Consider the following 18,430-nt stretch of genomic DNA (forward strand, 5'->3'; position numbering starts at 1 on the left):
AAATTATCCGGTGAAAAGTCAAAACGACAATGTTGGGGCCAAAGTGATCCACAAAAGAGAAGGAAAGGTCTGACCGGGTCTCTGCAGTCGGATCCGATTACAGAACAAAGCCTTTTGGTTCCTGCATGGACAGAGAGGGAACAGTCAAAGTAACGTTCTCCTGTGTTGATGCTGCTGGATGATTTCCAGTTCTAGAACCAAAGTCCAGGTTCTGTGAAGGGCTTCAGTTTAATGCTTAATAAAGTATATTCATTCATTCATTCATTCATTCATTCATTCATTCATTCATTCATTCATTCCTGTTCTTATTTTTCCCACAGGGGATTCCTGGACCTCCAGGACCTCCAGGTCCAAAAGGAGCAGGAGGACCAGCTGGAGTCCCTGGCCCTCCGGGGCCCTGCGGTCCTTGTGGACCTGTGGGACCCAAAGGGCCGCCTGGATCCAAAGGTCTGGCTCGTCGCATCATCGTTTCTCCTCTCAGTTTGAAATCTGGAATGAAAAAGTTTCTTTTGTCTGCAGGTTCTCCTGGTAGAGCCGGGGAGAAAGGTTTGGACGGCCCTCCTGGGAACTGTGGCCCTCCAGGGCCTCCTGGAAGTCCAGGTACACCAGAGCCGCTTTACCAGCAGCTTTAAACTCACTGGCTGCGTTTCCATTAAATAAGTAAAGATTAAAATCTCACATGAATGTTTGTTCATGTGATAAATCATTAAAACGCCGCCATCAGACCACTTCCTGTTGTCTTCTTCGTCATTTCCAGCAGTAGCAACATCCGGCTGTCGGTCATGTGACTTCTGAGATAAAAACAAATGTTTCTATTGCAGTTTTATGAAATATTAATGTCAATACGGCTGAAAAACCACTTCATCCCAGCAGCAAAACGTTTTACTGAAAAACAACTTTATGAAAATCCATTGAAGCTGCAGGTTGTAACTTTTTAAAAATATATATTTTTACATATTTATTGAAGCTGTAAGCAGATAATCTGGAAAAAAATCCTCTGCATTCTCCAAGTGCTAATTAGAAAACAACCAATCAGTACAAGGAGGCAGGTATTAGTGCTGTCAGTCATCCTCTGTGTGGTGCTGCTCATCCCTCCTTGCTGTCTGCTAAGCTGCAGCTAGCATAGCCTGTTGTGAACGCTCAGGCCTGTAACAGTGAGTTGTTTCTCCACCATTAGCACATTTAGCAGCGCGTACATCAGGATGATTGTTAGTGCTAAGCCCCGCCTCCTGGTTCTGATTGGTTGTTTTTGGTGCAGTCCAACAAACTGTAACAACATGGAGACATTTTTCATCAGTTACATTCTGAAGCTTTAACCAGATTTAATTCCATTTTGCACGTTTCCGTGGTGAATGAAGTCCAGCTTTAAGCCTCTGTCCGACCTTCGTCTCCAGGATGCCAGGGGTCTCCTGGAGCACCTGGTCCACCAGGACCCAAAGGAAACCAGGGCCGGGACGGGATCCCCGGGCCTGATGGAGAGAAAGGAGATATGGGCTGTAAGAGTCAATAAAGACGTACGAACCAAAACGTTGCCCGTGAACCTTCACTGATCTACTTCTTCATCTCCAGCATGCCTACCTGGACCTAAGGGGCCGGCAGGAGAAAGAGGTCCCCCTGGTAAGGCTTTGGTTTAATTCTGGTTGGGGTGGGTTCAGAAGGACGCAGTAACTCTGCCACCCTCCTCTTCCAGGATGCGTGGGGGACAGGGGCCCGCCGGGATGCTGTGGGCCTCCTGGACCCCCTGGGCCTGAAGGAGACCCGGGTTACAAAGGCGCTGTGGGCCCCCCAGGGCCTCCTGGTAGTGCTGGGAAGAAAGGGGGAGAGTGCATCGATGGGACGAAGGGATATAAAGGATTTCCTGGACCTAAAGGACCGAAAGGTGGAGAGCTTAGTCTGTTTGACAGCTGGATTCATCTCTGAATTAAATAAAACGATAGAATCTGTCACTGTGCAGGCCCTAAGGGTCCGCCCGGTCCGCCTGGTCTGCCAGGCCCTGGTTACAAAGGCCATAAAGGCGTTAAAGGAGAACTGGGTCCCCCAGGACCTCCGGGACCAACCGGTGACCCCGGTCCTTGTGGACCTCCTGTGAGTCCCGCCTAGAGGGGAAGTTAAGAGAAAAACAAACTGAAACTTGAATGAAGTGTCATAGTTACTTGTTTTGCCTTCAGGGTCCTTGCGGGCCGCCTGGATATCCTGGAGAGAAAGGCTGCAGAGGACCGATTGGACCAAAAGGTCAAATCGGTAAGAACCGCGGACCGACGGGGAGCAGCCTGATCGTTTTCAGTTTGTCTTCCTGTTTGTTTATGATTCTACAAATTCACAGCTGATCTCATCTGAAGCCACTTTACAGAACAGAAAGATCTGATTCCATAAATATGTCAGATCAACACAAATAAGATTCCCATGAAGTTTGACCAGTTATGATAAAAAGCAGAAGAGCTTAGTCTCCACAGTGATGCTAAACTATCATTGTATTTAGCAGAAGCTAACATAAATCACTAAACTGAATCAGGTTGACAGCCAGCATGATGCTACATCTTAGCATCTCGCTCTCAGGTTCGTTACAGAAACGTTTTATTTGAGCTTCAGGAAGAGACTCTTAAGAACCGACTTTTCATTTGTGGTTTCAGTTCATAGTTGTTACGTTTTGCCAACTCTGTTGCTGATTCTGGCCTAACTTGGTCAGGAAACAGACAGGACTGTAGACCGACAGCAATGCATTCTGGGTCAAGAGTATTTGGGAGAAATGTGGCTTCAGAACTAAATTGGGTCAAACTAATTTCATGATCTGATCTGTGAGCCATAACTCATTGATGTTTGGTCAAAGTTAAATACGATCTTACTGACCTCAGAGCGCCCCCTTGTGTGTGTTTCAGGTATGGAAGGGGAGAAAGGACCGCCAGGTAGCCCCGGCCCAGGTGGACCACCAGGACGAACCGGGAACCCAGGTGAGAGGAAGCAGGCAGACCTGAGACAGGCCAGCTGTTGGATCAGCTCTGATTAACCCAATCCTGCCCTAATCCTGCCCCAGTATTGCCCTAATCCTGCCCCAGTATTGCCCTAATCCTGCCCCAGTACTGCCCTAATCCTGCCCCAGTACTGCCCTAATCCTGCCCCAGTACTGCCCTAATCATGCCCCAGTACTGCCCTAATCCTGCCCCAGTATTGCCCTAATCCTGCCCCAGTACTGCCCTAATCCTGCCCCAGTACTGCCCTAATCCTGCCCCAGTACTGCCCTAATCATGCCCCAGTACTGCCCTAATCATGCCCCAGTTTTGCCCTAATCCTGCCCCAGTATTGCCCTAATCCTGCCCCAGTACTGCCCTAATCCTGCCCCAGTACTGCCCTAATCCTGCCCCAGTACTGCCCTAATCCTGCCCCAGTATTGCCCTAATCCTGCCCCAGTACTGCCCTAATCCTGCCTAATCCTGTCCTAATCCTACCCTAATCCTGCCCTAACGTTGCCTTCCTGCTGCCCCCTGCAGGACCAAATGGGAAGGACTCCTATTTTTCTGTGTGGTCGGAACCAGGAGACCCAGGTGAAGAAGGAGCTCTAAGCCAAGTGGGAGGAATCGGATCCCCGGGTTTCCCTGGATTGAGGGGAGCTGATGGTCAGTCATGTTGCCATGGTTACTGCTGAAACACCTGAACCTCTTACCTGACGTGACGTTTTCCTGGTTCCAGGTTCAAAAGGCTCACTTGGAGCACCGGGTTGGACGGGAATACCTGGGCGTGATGGACTGAGAGGAGAGGATGGAGAGAGAGGACGAATCGGTCGGAAAGGTATGAAAACATCTGACTCGTCCTAAAATCACCATGGCAACAAGTTAAACGTCAACAGAGTCGATCTGTCTGGTCCGTCTGGAGGCTCAGAGTTTCTGCGTGTTGAGTTCAGATGAAGTCCAACCATCTGCTTGGTTCCAGGTGCGAACGGAGAGCGTGGCAGAGCGGGAGCCAAGGGTCCTCCAGGTGAGCCAGGTGAGCCAGGCAGCGGCTCGCCGCCCCGGAGGAACGGCTTCCTGTTCAGCAGACACAGCCAGGACAGCGCCGCCCCGGCCTGCCCGGCCCAGTCCACGCTCATATTCAGAGGATACTCACTGCTCTTCATCAACGGCTACAGCCGCGCTCACGGACAGGACCTGGGTAGGTCACAGAGGTCACAGAGGTCACAGAGGTCACAGCCTACCTCAGACATACAGATCACAGCCTCCATGTCCAACCAAGCAGACGCAGCGTTCTACGACGCTGTAGAGCCACACTAGGAAAAACTCAAATACAAACTTCAGGATAAACTATCAGTTCGGCTTTATTCTTTTATTATTATGACTTTATTATAGTTTCATGACTGTTCTGGTCATTTTACTACTTTTTTCTCACGACTTTTTTCTGTAATATTATGGCTGTTCTCTAAATAATTTTTAGGTTCTGATGTTTTTTCTCAGTTGGTTTTTTTCTCTTACAGCTTCATTCTTGTAATTTTACTACAGTGGTAAAATTACACTTTTTTTACAGGGAAAAAGTAAATATGAGAGTTAAAATATTACTCTCATAATATTTTGACTTTAGTTTCCCTATATTATGTCTTAATTCTCATAATTTTACTACTCTTTGCTGTAATATCATTTAATTCTCGTCCATCTTTATGCTGTTAATAGTTTTATCCTGATGATTTGTTTCTGGCCGTATCGCCGCGGCGACGGTCTCCCTGCAGGAACGGTCGGCAGCTGCCTGCAGCGTTTCAGCACCGCTCCCTTCCTGATCTGTGAGGTTGGAGAGGAATGTCGATACGCTGAGAGGAACGACTATTCCTACTGGCTGTCCAACATCAGGAGCCCGCCAAACCAGACCAGCCCAGAGGCGGCGCTGGAGTCCAAGATCAGCAAGTAGCGTCAGCACTGAGAGGAAAACCTCCTGATTCACATCTGAACACCAGAAAACAATATTTTTAGCTTCATGAAGAAGAAACCAGCAGACTGAGGATGAAGGTGAGGTGTTCCACCTGGTTCAGGTGTGTTTCTGGGTTTCAGGTGTTCGGTGTGTGAGTCTGAAGCCAACGTGATCGCCATCCACAGCCAGACCAGCGCCGTCCCGCCCTGCCCTGCGGACTGGCAGTCGCTCTGGACCGGATTCTCCTTTGTGATGGTCAGTGGGACGTTTCCCTTAGAGCTGCTGAGTCCAGAACTGCAACGTTTAGACCTCAGATCACCTGAATCTGAGTTCCCCTGTTAAAGCGCGCTGCGTTCACGTCTTCTGTGTTCAGGAGACGGGTGTAGGCGCCGAGGGCTCGGGGCAGCCTCTGGTTTCTCCCGGATCCTGCCTGGAAAACTTCCAAGGAATGCCGTTCATGGAGTGCAGTGGCAGCTCAGGAACCTGCAAGTACGACAACAGCCTGTACAGCTACTGGCTGGCTGCTCTGGACCCTGACAACATGTTCAGGTAAACCTCCATTCACCTGCTGACAACATGCTAACCGCTACACGACTCGCTGTTGTCCTCAGACTCGCAGGTTTAACACGACATCATCAGAGTGGCGCGTAATGATGCATAAATCACTGCTAATAATCTGACAGGTGTTGGTTTCTTCTCCCATCAAACGAACCGTTTATGTTCAGAAGATCAAAGCAAATGCTTCAGCTGTTAATGAATCGAGGTGTAAAGCCACATACCTGGGTTTACTGTGACATAAGGATGAAGTACAAAGTCATTCATCTCTAACCCTGACATTTCATAAGTAAGTTAGTCAAACTTTATTTTTAAAGTTTAAAATCACAAAACATTTCAAAAGAGTCAACAGTGTATAAAACCCAAGATAAGTTAATAAAAATCAGATTTCATGACCTACCAGGACGTCTGTGTTCAGAGAATATTCTTAAGTTGCTCTCTAAAATAATCCGGCGGTGAGCTGCATCGTCGGAGTCGTGTGTAAAACTTGGCAGCAGCATTTTGAACAAAGACATTCTTCTCCACTAACTGAAAAACAATTAATAAAATACTTTCAAATCAAATTAAAACCAAACTGTATGTGCAGCTATATTACTGAAATAAATAACCTGAGGTAAAATTAGGAATAAATAATATTAATAATCCATAAAAACAGGTCAGCTGCTTCAGTCGGACCCAAACGACCAGGAGAGACTCAGAAGCTCCAGAACTGAGCCGAGTTTAAATGAATAAACATTCAGATACACCGTCAGCCGCACTGAAACCTTTCAGCCTGCAGTTTCCCTGAAGGCCAGCAGGTGGCAGCATTCTCTGTGGAACCAGCACCTGAGGTCTGATTCTGTTTGGATCTGCAGGAGGCCCAGCAGCTGGATCCTTCCAGGGAACAACCCAGACAACATCAGCCGCTGCAGAGTCTGCATGAAGACCATGCAGATGTGACCTTTGACCTCTGAGGGTCAGAGGACAGGTCGGTCCAACAGCACATCTGTCCCCCAGTACTCCTGTCCTCTGAGGCAGTCAGACATGAGCAGAACCAGAACCGGTTATGGCGCCGCTGCGGTGACGTTTGGTTCTGAGCAGGAAGACGTTGCGTTGCCAGGTTGGTGAAGAGCTGCAGCCGGTTCACAAACTCCTCCTGTTGGGTTTGTGTCATGTTTCTTATCAGCAACTTTTAATGTGAGACCTAACCTGAGAAAACTTCAGGATGAGAGTTTAGTTTATGGAGAGGCAGCAGAGAGCGGCCTGAAGCTAACCACATCAGCCAATCAGAGACCAGCCTGAAGCTAACCACATCAGCCAATCAGAGACCAGCCTGAAGCTAACCACATCAGCCAATCAGAGACCAGCCTGGAGCTAACCACATCAGCCAATCAGAGACCAGCCTGGAGCTAACCACATCAGCCAATCAGAGACCAGCCTGGAGCTAACCACATCAGCCAATCAGAGACCAGCCTGGAGCTAACCACATCAGCCAATCAGAGACCAGCCTGGAGCTAACCACATCAGCCAATCAGAGACCAGCCTGGAGCTAACCACATCAGCCAATCAGAGACCAGCCTGGAGCTAACCACATCAGCCAATCAGAGACCAGCCTGGAGCTAACCACATCAGCCAATCAGAGACCAGCCTGGAGCTAACCACATCAGCCAATCAGAGACCAGCCTGGAGCTAACCACATCAGCCAATCAGAGACCAGCCTGGAGCTAACCACATCAGCCAATCAGAGACCAGCCTGGAGCTAACCACATCAGCCAATCAGAGACCAGCCTGGAGCTAACCACATCAGCCAATCAGAGACCAGCCTGGAGCTAACCACATCAGCCAATCAGACCAGCCTGGAGCTAACCACATTGGCCAATCAGAGGCCGGCTGGTCTCTGCTGCAGCACCAAGCTAGCCTAAAGTCACAAACTGGTTGAACATTTTGGGACCTCTTGGTTGATAGAAAGTCCAGGTCCAGGCCCAGAGCATCATACTGCCACCACCATGTCTGGCTGTTTTCTGTGAGATTTGCTGCTGTTTTGGGGTTTTAATGGAACTTTTTCCAGACTAAAGCTACATTCACACATCAGGTTTAGATTTTTTTAGCTGAAATCTGATTTTTTTTTTTCTGTTGTCGTTCATTTTACTAATTAAATGTGATCAGATTTCTGGTTGAATGTTCTCCGACCCCAAAGAACAACGTAGCCGCTACCCAGTAGCGTTCTGTGTTTGGCACTAAAGATGGCCGCCACCATGCATGGATGGTTCTTAAAGAGGCAATATCATATAAAATCTAATTTTTTTAAATCTTTCTGTCATGTCATAATTTTATTCCCTCATGAAAAACAAACCTGGAGTGTTGCTTTGATTCTTTAATGTTTGAGAAATCCTTTAATCTCCATGGCAACCATTCAACTGCAGAACCCCTGGACGGACCTAGCCCCGCCTCAAGACACAGCTCCTCCCCCACTCAGCTCCTTCAGACTAGCCAGCAGCAATTAGCAAACAGCTGGTGGACCTGCAGAGCTGCTGCTCAGAGCAACGCTGGTAAAAACGTTAAAGGGTTAATAGAGGAACCATGTTGGGATGACTTCCTGGTGGCGGAGCTTTAGACAGAACAGGAGTTTTTTTAAGAGACAGAGACCCAATTTCAAAGTCCGGACATAAAATTTATTTTCAGTCATATTTGATCTATAGAAAATTTCTGTAGGAAACCAGTTGTTATATGAAGCAGTGAGTTCACTGATTCACAATGCTTTCATTTTCAGGCATTGTTTATGTCCAGATTTACCATCTGGCTTCTTCTGCTGCTGAATTATGACGTGGTAACGATGGAAAAGTCGGATAAAATGTGACACGACTTTTGAAAACTATCAGAGACGATTGAATTCCACATGTAGAAGAGGAACAGATCGGATTTTATTGGGGGTGAAAAGACGGAAAGTCTGATATGACTGCAGTCACCTGCTGTGTGAACGCAGCTTTAATGAACGCAGCTTTAATGAACGTAACTTTAATGAACGTAACTTTAATGAACGCAGCTTTAATGAACGCAGCTTTAATGAACGTAACTTTAATGAACGCAGCTTTAATGAACGCAACTTTAATGAACGCAGCTTTAATGAACGCAGCTTTAATGAACGTAACTTTAATGAACGTAACTTTAATGAACGTAACTTTAATGAACACAGCTTTAATGAACGTAACTTTAATGAACACAGCTTTAATGAACGTAACTTTAATGAACACAGCTTTAATGAACGTAACTTTAATGAACGCAGCTTTAATGAACGCAACTTTAATGAACGCAGCTTTAATGAACGCAGCTTTAATGAACGTAACTTTAATGAACACAGCTTTAATGAACGTAACTTTAATGAACGTAACTTTAATGAACACAGCTTTAATGAACGTAACTTTAATGAACGCAGCTTTAATGAACGTAACTTTAATGAACGCAGCTTTAATGAACGCAACTTTAATGAACGCAGCTTTAATGAACGCAGCTTTAATGAACGTAACTTTAATGAACGTAACTTTAATGAACACAGCTTTAATGAACGTAACTTTAATGAACGCAGCTTTAATGAACGTAACTTTAATGAACACAGCTTTAATGAACGTAACTTTAATGAACGCAGCTTTAATGAACGTAACTTTAATGAACACAGCTTTAATGAACGTAACTTTAATGAACGCAGCTTTAATGAACGTAACTTTAATGAACGTAACTTTAATGAACGTAACTTTAATGAATGCGGTGCCTTGTTAGGGTTTTCTGCCTACTTCATGTTGTCATTGAGGTTCTGTTCAGGTTCAGACTTTAAAATGGTGACATGTTGCATTAAACAGTTCAGTGCTGTTTCCCTGAAGTAACCAAACATTTTCAACAACAAACTGTCTGTGGCTGACATCATGCTCACATCTGATTGGCTGAGAGGACAGGAAGTCTGGAAACAGGTCTGCAGTTGGACGATATGAAATGTGCTGTGGGATTCATTACATTTTTATTGTTATTATTATTGCCACTGTCATATATTCACTCACAGTGGCTGTTACAACTGTAGATAAATCCATAAATGTATTTGAATCAGAACATGTTATGTTTAAATGTTTTGTTGTTGTTTTATCATCTAAGCAGAAATGGACCCAAAGCATAGAAAACATTTATGGACTCAACATGAACACGCAGAAAACATGGAGCTCTGTTTTCTCCAGTAGACAGTGACCTTTTTGTAAAACTAATTAGCTGTTTCTGAGGTTTTAAATCCAACAGAAATGTTAAGTATCATCTTTAAAGATGGCTGACCTCAGCGTGACGCTCTCATTCAGTCCAGAATGGTTCATTAGTCTGATTATCTATGGAGGAATTTCACTGCCATAAGTTGAGAGCACACATTTTCAGTCTGAAAGCAGGATTTTATCTTTGTTCTCAAAACTTGTCATGCTTGCGCTCAAAACTTCTCTTTCAAATATTCTCTGTGCTCTCTCAAATCTTTGTGCTCACACTCAGATTTTCTCCTCAGGCTCAAAACTTCTCTGGACACGGATTAACTCTCCACTTGTAAACCTCGCTGCTCTCTTGTCAATTATTTTCTGCTCTCTCAAAGCAAAGAAGTACTGTTGCCTAGCAACGTCTCAGCCAATAGAACGAAATGGTTATACTGGGCGGTGGGAGCCGCTTCGGGGTGCGTTTGTTTTCTTCTAGTGGTTGTGCTCCATCTACAGATAGGGAACAATCCATCTAGGTAGATGTTACTAGAAAAGCCATCAAACTGATCAAATTCAGCAGCCATTCTTCTGAAAGAATGCTGCGACTTTTTAAAGAGTGAAAGCTAAACCGCCCCCCACAGAGACTCTGCCAAGTGAGGGGATGAGCAGAGGGAAGTGGGGGTGGGATCACCACCATGTTTATCAATTTTTCGCTAATAATAAATTTAGCAAGTCTTATTCTGTGTTGCTGTAGACTTTTATGGCGACAGCGCTCTGCAGCCCGTCTGTCCTGAGCAGCTAAAGCGGCTAATAGCAGCTATCAGCTTCTGCTGTTTCCTCAGCACTGCAGCCAGTCTGAGGCAAACATTCAACACCAAACCTTCACCAACAGTCAGAGCAGAGCAGACTCATTTCACTTTGTGACCACATTGCAAATAAACCACATAATGTAAAGCTGAGTAACGCTGCCAGTCGTTATGGCAACCATTGCTACTTCAAAAGTTCTGACAGAAAATATCTGAAAGAGAGCAGAAGTTTTCAGAGCAAAGATCAGGTTTTCTGCTTGCAAACTGAAAAAATGTTCTTGACTTACGGCAGTAAAATTATCTGATGGATCTGCTGGACTTTCAGAGTTTTCTACGTTTAGTTTCCGTGCTTCAGGCTTCTGTCTGTTGGTTCAGTTCATCCTCATGTAAATGTGTTTGATCTTATTTCTCTTTGTTTTATTAAAACTGCTCCATCAATCGTCTTCTATGATATTCACCTGGTCTACTTTCTTCCACCTGAGAAATTATATCCATACATAAAATTCAGATTGTTATGTAAATTAGTTTTATTTTCCCTGCTGATGGTCCGGTCGACCCGGTTCTACTGGAACCAGAACTCCATCATCTGCTCCACCTCCAGCTGCTGTGGCTCTGAGTCAAACCAACCTGTTCCCCTCCAGGCCTGTGGGGGCGCTGCACCAAGAACCACTGAAGGAAACGATACAAAACCTCTGAAGACACTGAGAGCAACTTCCTTCTTCACCAGATGGAAACAAGATGGAGGCGTCAGATTTTAGTGTTGGAGGATTTCTCTTTAGGCTAAAGACCAGGAGCCATTTGTGCTGCTAGTGCTAGGCTAGCACGTTAGCTTTGGTTGTATTTACCCAGAATGCCCTGCGCTGTAGTCCACTTCCTGCTTTTGGAGCGGCCTCCGGTCCGCTTGGCGTTCACATATCAAATGGGAACAGAGTTCACTTCAACCAAAACCAGCCTGAGCTTTGGAGGACCAGAGGTCAGAGGTTGATTAGCATTCACACCTCACCAACTGGACTGGACTTTATGGGCAAACAGACTGGAGTTCATGTAAAGAGAGTAAACAGGGCTGGAGGAAATGGATGTACAGTGTAAGAAGTTTCTTTCTAAAAAACCCAGCAGAGCAGCTTTTGGCTTGCAACATTCAGTCCTTCTGACCAGCAGGGGGCGACAGTGGGGAGGAAAAACTCCCTGTTAAAAGGAAGAAACCTGCAGCAGAACCAGAACCAGGGTGAACAGCCATTTGGAGGTTTAATAATAATAACACCTTTTATTTGTAGGCGCCTTTCTTGACACTCCAGGCTACCTTACATAATTTAACATAAAAAAAAAACAACACAAAATTGAAATACATGGTAAAAAGTAAAGTACAAAATGACTAAAAGACCTTAAAAAATGAACGGCAGCCTTCACTTTTACCGGAAGCGATGAAGTATGAATGGATGAATGAATGAATGGATGAATGGTTTGAGAAAACAGACAAAAAGAAACTGAAGCCGTATAAAATGCAACATGGCCGTTCAGACTGCAATTTGAAAACTACCGGATCGGACTTGGTTCCACATCTGGAAGTGGAACTGACCAGATGTTTTTGGGGTGGAAACATTGGAATCGGATTGCTGTGACTACAGGGGAAAGTCGGTGCAGATCGCCTGTGTTGACGTAGCCCAATGCTAGCCGAAGGCGGAGCCATTTCTGGTCATTCTGAGCCGGTTTTCTGCCTCACCAGGTGTCGGACATGGAGTCGTAAACAGCAACACCGTCACATGAAGATGAAACTGGTTTGACTCTTGGACACCCCTCCTCTGGGTATCGCCCTGTTGACGCCGCCACAAACCAAATCCACCTGAACGTCTCACCACGCCAACATGGGAATGAAAAATAAACTTTTTTACACTTTTCAGATTAGAGTAGCTTTACTTTAGTAAATTTACATTACAAAAAAGAAAACAAATTAAAACAGTTTATTACAAACCAATAATTAATCAATAATTCACCAATGAATGAACAGGCTGATCATCGCTGCCTGCTCGTCTCATTAAAAGCTTCTGCTGCGTTTTGGATCAGCTGAACGTTTCAACCCTGAAGGAATAAATCCCGGCCGGTTTTCAAACGGGATGTTTCTGATTGTTTAACCTTCTTGTGGTGACAAGATGAGAAAACGGAAAACCTGGTGGAGCTTCTGCCTCATCGAGGAGAATCTGAAACTTTCTGGTTTCGTCTGAATGTCAGAGTTTCCTTCTGCTTCTCTTTACAGCAAATTAAACTTCACATTTTATTATTTTAATAATCTGCATGTTGGAGTGACTCAGAGTCTGAAACATCTGTACGCATCACAGCGAGGAGCGGTGATGTCATCGCTCTCCCATCAAGCTTCCATGTCTCTGTGTGTGTGTGCGTGTGTGTATATGTGTGTGAGTGTGTGAATATGTGTGTGTGCATGTGTGTGTGTGTTTATGTGTGTGAGTGTGTGTGCATGTGTGTGTGTGTGTGTGTGAGTCTGTGTGTACATGTGTGTGTGCATGTGTGTGTGTGTTTGGGTGTGTGTGCGTGTGTATATGTGTGTGTGTGTGTGTGTGTGTGTGTGTGTGTGCGTGTGTGAATATGTGTGTGAGTGTGTGTGTGTGTGTGCATGTGTGTGTGTGTGTGTGTGTGTGTGTTTATGTGTGTGTGAGTGTGTGTGCGTGTGTGCATGTGTGTGTGTGTGTGTGTGTTTGGGTGTGTGTGCGTGTGTGAATGTGTGTGTGAGTGTGTGTGTGTGTGTGTGTGTGAGTCTGTGTGTATATGTGTGTGTGCATGTGTGTGTGTGTTGATGCCAGCGGGTCCCTAGTGACGGCAGCTCGCTGCTAATGTGTCGCCACGGCAACCACCTGCTGTTAATGTGCTGTTTATTAGCAGAGATGATGAAGACACTGGAGATAGAAATGTTTGACGACTTTACGATCTCTGGCAGGAATCTGTTCAGTCATCGATCAATAAACAATAAAATCCGTTTTCAAACAAAAACTGTTTGTTTTTTTAAATCAGACTCGGTAAGGAGAAGTTTTAGATCACAGATCCGTTTTATATGAAACCTACAGAAAAGTTTAGCTTAGCGTTATCAGCCGTAATGAATCTAAAACTCATTTTCATTTGGAATAGATGCAGTTGAACTGAGTTCATTTTCTGAATTGTTGCAGAATCAACAAAAATAGTCCAGTTGCAGACCACGCATATGCTGGACATGAACCGTTTAGACTTTAACCAAGGTAAAGTGTTCGTCATCCAGACAGAAATTATCTGACTGGCCGTACTTTATACCACATGATGTGATCTATGAAGAGCTGGTAACTGCTCACAATGTTTTCACAAGAAAAATCTGAAAAGTGTGGCATGCATCGGCAGGAAGCCTGTCTGAGTTGGAACGCTGCAAGTTTGTATAACATCTCCAAACTTTGTAAAACAGCTCAACCTCAGACTGGATGGAGAAAATCTGATAACATCAGTTTTCAGGTTTTACCACAGAGTTCGGCTGGATTAAGACCCGGACTTTGACTAGGCCACTCTAACCCATGAGTCTGCTTTGATCTAAACCATCCGTTGTTTTCTTGTCAACTCTGACCAGCTTCCCTGATCCTGCTGGACAAACTCATCCCCACAGCATGATGGTGCCACTGCCTTTATATTCACAGAGGGCAGGGCGATGCTAACTGTTAGCAGAACACAGAAAACCTGCTGCATGACGACTGAAGGATTTAACTCAACAATCAGCTGGTTTCTGCTGCAAAAATAATCAGAAAAATCTGATGGATTTCCTCTGACAAGTTTATTCTAATTTAAGTTTCTTGGCAACAGTTTAATAATTTGGTATTTGATTGACATCATTTGGTGAAGGACGTTTCTCCTGCAGACATCTTAAAGGTGAGGTTCTTAAAGGACAGCAGGGAAAACTGGAGCTTCATTTTTATAGTCATATATTTAATGTTCTTATTCATTTATAAAGTTTCAAATATATTTAGTTTTAAAACAAAATATTAAGAAGTAGCCTAAATATTTAACTTTGCATTAAGTTTAGCTCCAAACTAAATATTTAGTTCTGAGATAAACTAAATATTTAATTAGCTCTCGGCTTGGTACATTTTATGTTGCAAACTAAATATTTATAAATGTTTATTTTGGAAGGACATATTTAGTTTAACAATATTTTGCTTGATAAGCATTAAGCTTCAGACTAAATGTTAAGCTGATTATAATTTAAAACAAACATTTTAACATTTATAGATGAATGAATGAATGAATGAATGAATAAAGTTTCAAGTGTTTAGGGGTAGGAGTTTATAAGTTCTCACTTCTTCCTACCCCATTTTGAGCATGATATATTAACTGAAACAAAAAACCTGTATTTTCTCTTCTTTTTTATGCACTTCTTGTTACTGTGCACTATTTTATTTTTATATTTGTATCATGTTCGAATAAATTTCATTTCATTTCAATGAATGAATGAATGAATGAATGAATGAATGAATGACATGGTGTAAATATGAAACTGAAAAATGATTTGCTTCCTGACTGAATCAACTAAATTATTTCTAACTGGTGACCTCAGCTTCCCATTCCAGGATCCCAGTTCCAGTTTGATCCTGAAGATCTGAATCTGCAGAGGAATCAGACTTTCAGTCTTCAGACTCTGAATCTCTTTCATTTAACCTTTGATTCCATGTAAAGTCGGTTGTGTTTTGAAGCGTTAGCTCATTTAAATCTCTTGGTTTGTCTCTTGGTGAGTCCCGATCCGGCGGCGCAGCAGCAGGAAGTGTGGGATTCCCTGATGTCACTTCCAGCAGAAGGTTTTGCAGCGGCGTGAAGTCGCCTGGAAGCCTCTGAAGTGTTTGTGTGGAGTGGAGTGGGCGGCTCTGCGCCGTGTTTAATGGAGATATCTGTGAGGGCTAATGAAGTCTGCTAATCCTCTGAACGCTCCGTTAATCCCCACATTCTGCCGTTGTCTTTGTGGAGATGTGCGCTGCGGCGGCTGATGGCTTCCTGCTTTTATTGTCTCCATTTAAAGAGGATGAGGACTAATGGACTTCTGTTTAACTTTAACTCGGCGTTCCTTCATCGCCCTGCAGCTGCCAATCAGCCGCACCGAGTCACGTGACCCTCAGGTGGGGGGGAGGCCTCATAAGAGCAGCAGCAGCAGAACCAGCAGCTCAGAACCAGAGCCAGCACCAGGACCAGCAGGAGAAACCCGACCAGAACCCAGTAGGACCTTCTCCTCCTCCTCCTCTTCCTCAGCTCTTCCTCTCACCTCCTTCTTCTTCTCCTGTTCCTGCAGGTATGCATCACGCTCGCTGTCCCACCATCTTGGTCCTCGCTGCGCTGGCCGCGCTCAGTCTGGGCGTTTCGTCTCAGGCCGACAGAGACCAGGACCCCTACCAGAACCAGAACCTGGACCTGGACCTGGAGCTGCGTCACCACCGGCTGCTGCAGCGAGCCCGCAGCACCGGACTGCTCTCACAGGTAAAACTCTCCTCTGGCTTCACCTTTGACCTCAGGATGAGAATCAGCTCAGTTTTTATAAAACTGGGGACATTTTCCTGTTACTGGTTCCAGTTCCTGTTACTGGTTCCAGTTCCAGTTACTGGTTCCAGTTCCTGTTACTGGTTCCAGTTCCTGTTACTGGTTCCAGTTCCTGTTACTGGTTCCAGTTCCAGTTGCTTACTGGTTTCAGCCGCTTCTTTCCCACCAATCGGATTAAAGAAACCAGTGGAGCTTCTGATTGGCTGCTTGTGTTTGAACTGTTAGAAACCTTCATCTCTAAATGTTCAAATCCAGATTTAAATTTGCCTTAATGGACCAGAACCTTTAGAGGCCCAAGAACCGAACCCTGAGGAACCCCAGATTCAATCAAACAAGTTAAATTACTGCTGTTCTGTGTTCAAAACAAATTTGGTAGGTAAAATACTGACTGACTGTAAACGTAGATTTATTTTCATAAGCTGTATGATGCTTATTGATCAAAATGAATTACAAATATTTCATATTTATTCTGAGGCTGAAAATAAATCTTCTTCTGAATCTTCCATCATCTGCAGCATTTTGATGGAAGAGATTAAAAAGTTTCAACTGAGATTCAAAACATCTGATTTATGACAGACTTAAATGTGTAACTAAGTCTCAACATTTATAATAAAAAAGACAGAACATTATTTAAAAACAGTTAATTTAAAAATGTTTTTTTAAACTTTAATGTTTTCAAACCGTCCCTGATTAATGCCCTGGTGTCTGAAAGGTTTCACTGCGTTTTGATGCTTTAATTGTTCCCGTTTGTAACAGTTGTTTTTCTTTCCGTGTTTGAAACTTGGATAAAAATATTTTCTCAGTTTGAACGTAAAGTTCTGGTCCAATCAGTTGGTCAGAACCAAACGTCAACTGTTCCTCAAATTATTCCGGTTGGGTTTGATCTGGCCAGTCGGGCTGCAGCTGACCACGTGGTTCTGGTTCTGTCCGGTTCTGCAGGACTGGTCCAAGCGGGCCGTGGAGGACCTGCTGGCCCAGATGTCGAGGTCGGCGGTCGAGGCCCAGCAGGACGATCCGGAGGCGGCTTCCAGAGGAACCGACTCCAGACTGAACCTGGAGCGGTCCGTGGAAACCACCGCCCGCGAACGCAAAGCCGGCTGCAAGAACTTCTACTGGAAGGGCCTGACTTCCTGTTGAAGCAGGAAGCAGGTAACTGACTTCCTGTTGAAGCCACGCTAACGTCCTGTGAGCCTTGTTTCTAACCGGTTCCTGTTCCTGTGTTCCCAGCTGAGGCCACACCCCCTGGGACCAAACGACCAATCACCTCCAGGGGCGGCTGAACCGACCAATCAGCAGTCTTGCCTGAGTAATTATTGTAATTGTCCAATAAAGAACGAAGTCAATCAGTTTGGTGGCTCCGCCTCCTTTAATCTGAACCAAAACCAGGTCAGGGGTCAAAGGGGCATCACGTTTTCTGGCCACAGAATCATTTTATGGAATTATCAGGGAACTCTGCTGATTGCAGTTACTATTGAAATGCTTTATATATCAAATATGACTTAAAGAAATAAAATTTTGTAATTTACGTCTTTGACATTTGACCTCTGTCTCTTTAAAAACTCCTACTCTTCCTGAAGCTCCGCCTCCAGGAAGTCGTCCCAACATGGCTCCTCTATTAACCCTTTAACGTTTTTACCTGCGTTGCTCTGAGCAGCAGCTGCTATAATGAATTCAGCTGGTTGCTAATTGCTGCTGGCTAGTCTGGAGGAGCTGAGTGGGGGAGGAGCTGCACCTTCAAGGCGGGGCTACGTCCACCCAGCTGAATGGTTGCCATGGAGATTAAAGGATTTCTCAACAACAATAACATTATAACATGATGTAAAGCTTAAAGTAGATTTTACATGATACTGGCCCTTTAAGCCAGAAATGCTGCTGCAGCACTGGGAGCACTGGGAGTGTTTGTGTGGAAACACCAGCAGGTTTTCCTGTTTGAACAGTAAGAGGGTCGAGTTTCATTAACCTTTAATGGAGAACAGAGAGAGAGAGCAAACACTGAGTTCAAACGACTGGAGATCTGCAAACACTCAGGGCGCTAAGTGGGTTTAGCTAACAAGGAGGGATGTTAGCACTGGGGGTTGGTAGCAGTTTGGGGGTGGTGCTAGCAGGGGGGGTTGTGGATTCAGGCGGCTGTCATTACGGAAGCATCTGAGCGTCATCAGCTGCTTTGTTTGCCAAAGTGATGGCGACCCCGGACAGATCGCTGACTAATCCAACAGGCTCCACTGGAGTAACCAGAGAACCCATGAACCCATCCACACACAGAGAACATGCAGCTTTGCGCAGAAACCCCCTCCAGGGGTTTGAACATGTTCAGCTTAACTAGCTAACAGCTCCTCCACTGGCTTACGGAGCTACAAAAGTAGTAGCCCTGAAGCGCTAATCACAAACATTAGCTCCACTAAAATTAAAGCGCTACACCAACAAGGTATCTAGCTCAAGCTA

General features: G+C 44.9%; 2 protein-coding genes across 2 annotated transcripts in view; both read left to right on the top strand.

Annotated features, from left to right (window-relative positions):
- Positions 1-10,884, top strand: part of col4a3 (collagen, type IV, alpha 3) — a 41,630-nt gene extending 30,746 nt beyond the window's left edge. The window contains exons 38-52 of the mRNA XM_088011533.1: positions 321-447; positions 520-600; positions 1,395-1,496; positions 1,570-1,617; positions 1,691-1,879; positions 1,955-2,085; positions 2,169-2,241; positions 2,877-2,948; positions 3,486-3,611; positions 3,685-3,783; positions 3,925-4,143; positions 4,712-4,883; positions 5,028-5,142; positions 5,261-5,436; positions 6,297-10,884. Coding sequence (XP_087867659.1) covers positions 321-447; positions 520-600; positions 1,395-1,496; positions 1,570-1,617; positions 1,691-1,879; positions 1,955-2,085; positions 2,169-2,241; positions 2,877-2,948; positions 3,486-3,611; positions 3,685-3,783; positions 3,925-4,143; positions 4,712-4,883; positions 5,028-5,142; positions 5,261-5,436; positions 6,297-6,381 — 1,815 coding nt within the window. The 3' untranslated portion in view covers positions 6,382-10,884. The remainder of the gene's footprint in view (positions 1-320; positions 448-519; positions 601-1,394; positions 1,497-1,569; positions 1,618-1,690; positions 1,880-1,954; positions 2,086-2,168; positions 2,242-2,876; positions 2,949-3,485; positions 3,612-3,684; positions 3,784-3,924; positions 4,144-4,711; positions 4,884-5,027; positions 5,143-5,260; positions 5,437-6,296) is intronic.
- A 4,054-nt stretch (positions 10,885-14,938) lies between these two features.
- Positions 14,939-17,336, top strand: LOC106929772 (uncharacterized). Its single transcript, XM_015006902.2, has 4 exons — positions 14,939-15,670; positions 15,744-15,928; positions 16,928-17,137; positions 17,216-17,336. The coding sequence occupies exons 1-3, from the start codon at positions 15,490-15,492 to the stop codon at positions 17,123-17,125; spliced, it is 564 nt and encodes a 187-aa protein (XP_014862388.2). The 5' UTR covers positions 14,939-15,489; the 3' UTR covers positions 17,126-17,137; positions 17,216-17,336.
- The last annotated feature ends 1,094 nt before the right edge of the window (positions 17,337-18,430 follow it).

The sequence above is a fragment of the Poecilia mexicana genome, unplaced genomic scaffold, assembly GCF_051168715.1.
Source record: "Poecilia mexicana isolate PSO_F unplaced genomic scaffold, ASM5116871v1 scaffold_13, whole genome shotgun sequence".
NCBI lineage: Eukaryota > Metazoa > Chordata > Actinopteri > Cyprinodontiformes > Poeciliidae > Poecilia > Poecilia mexicana.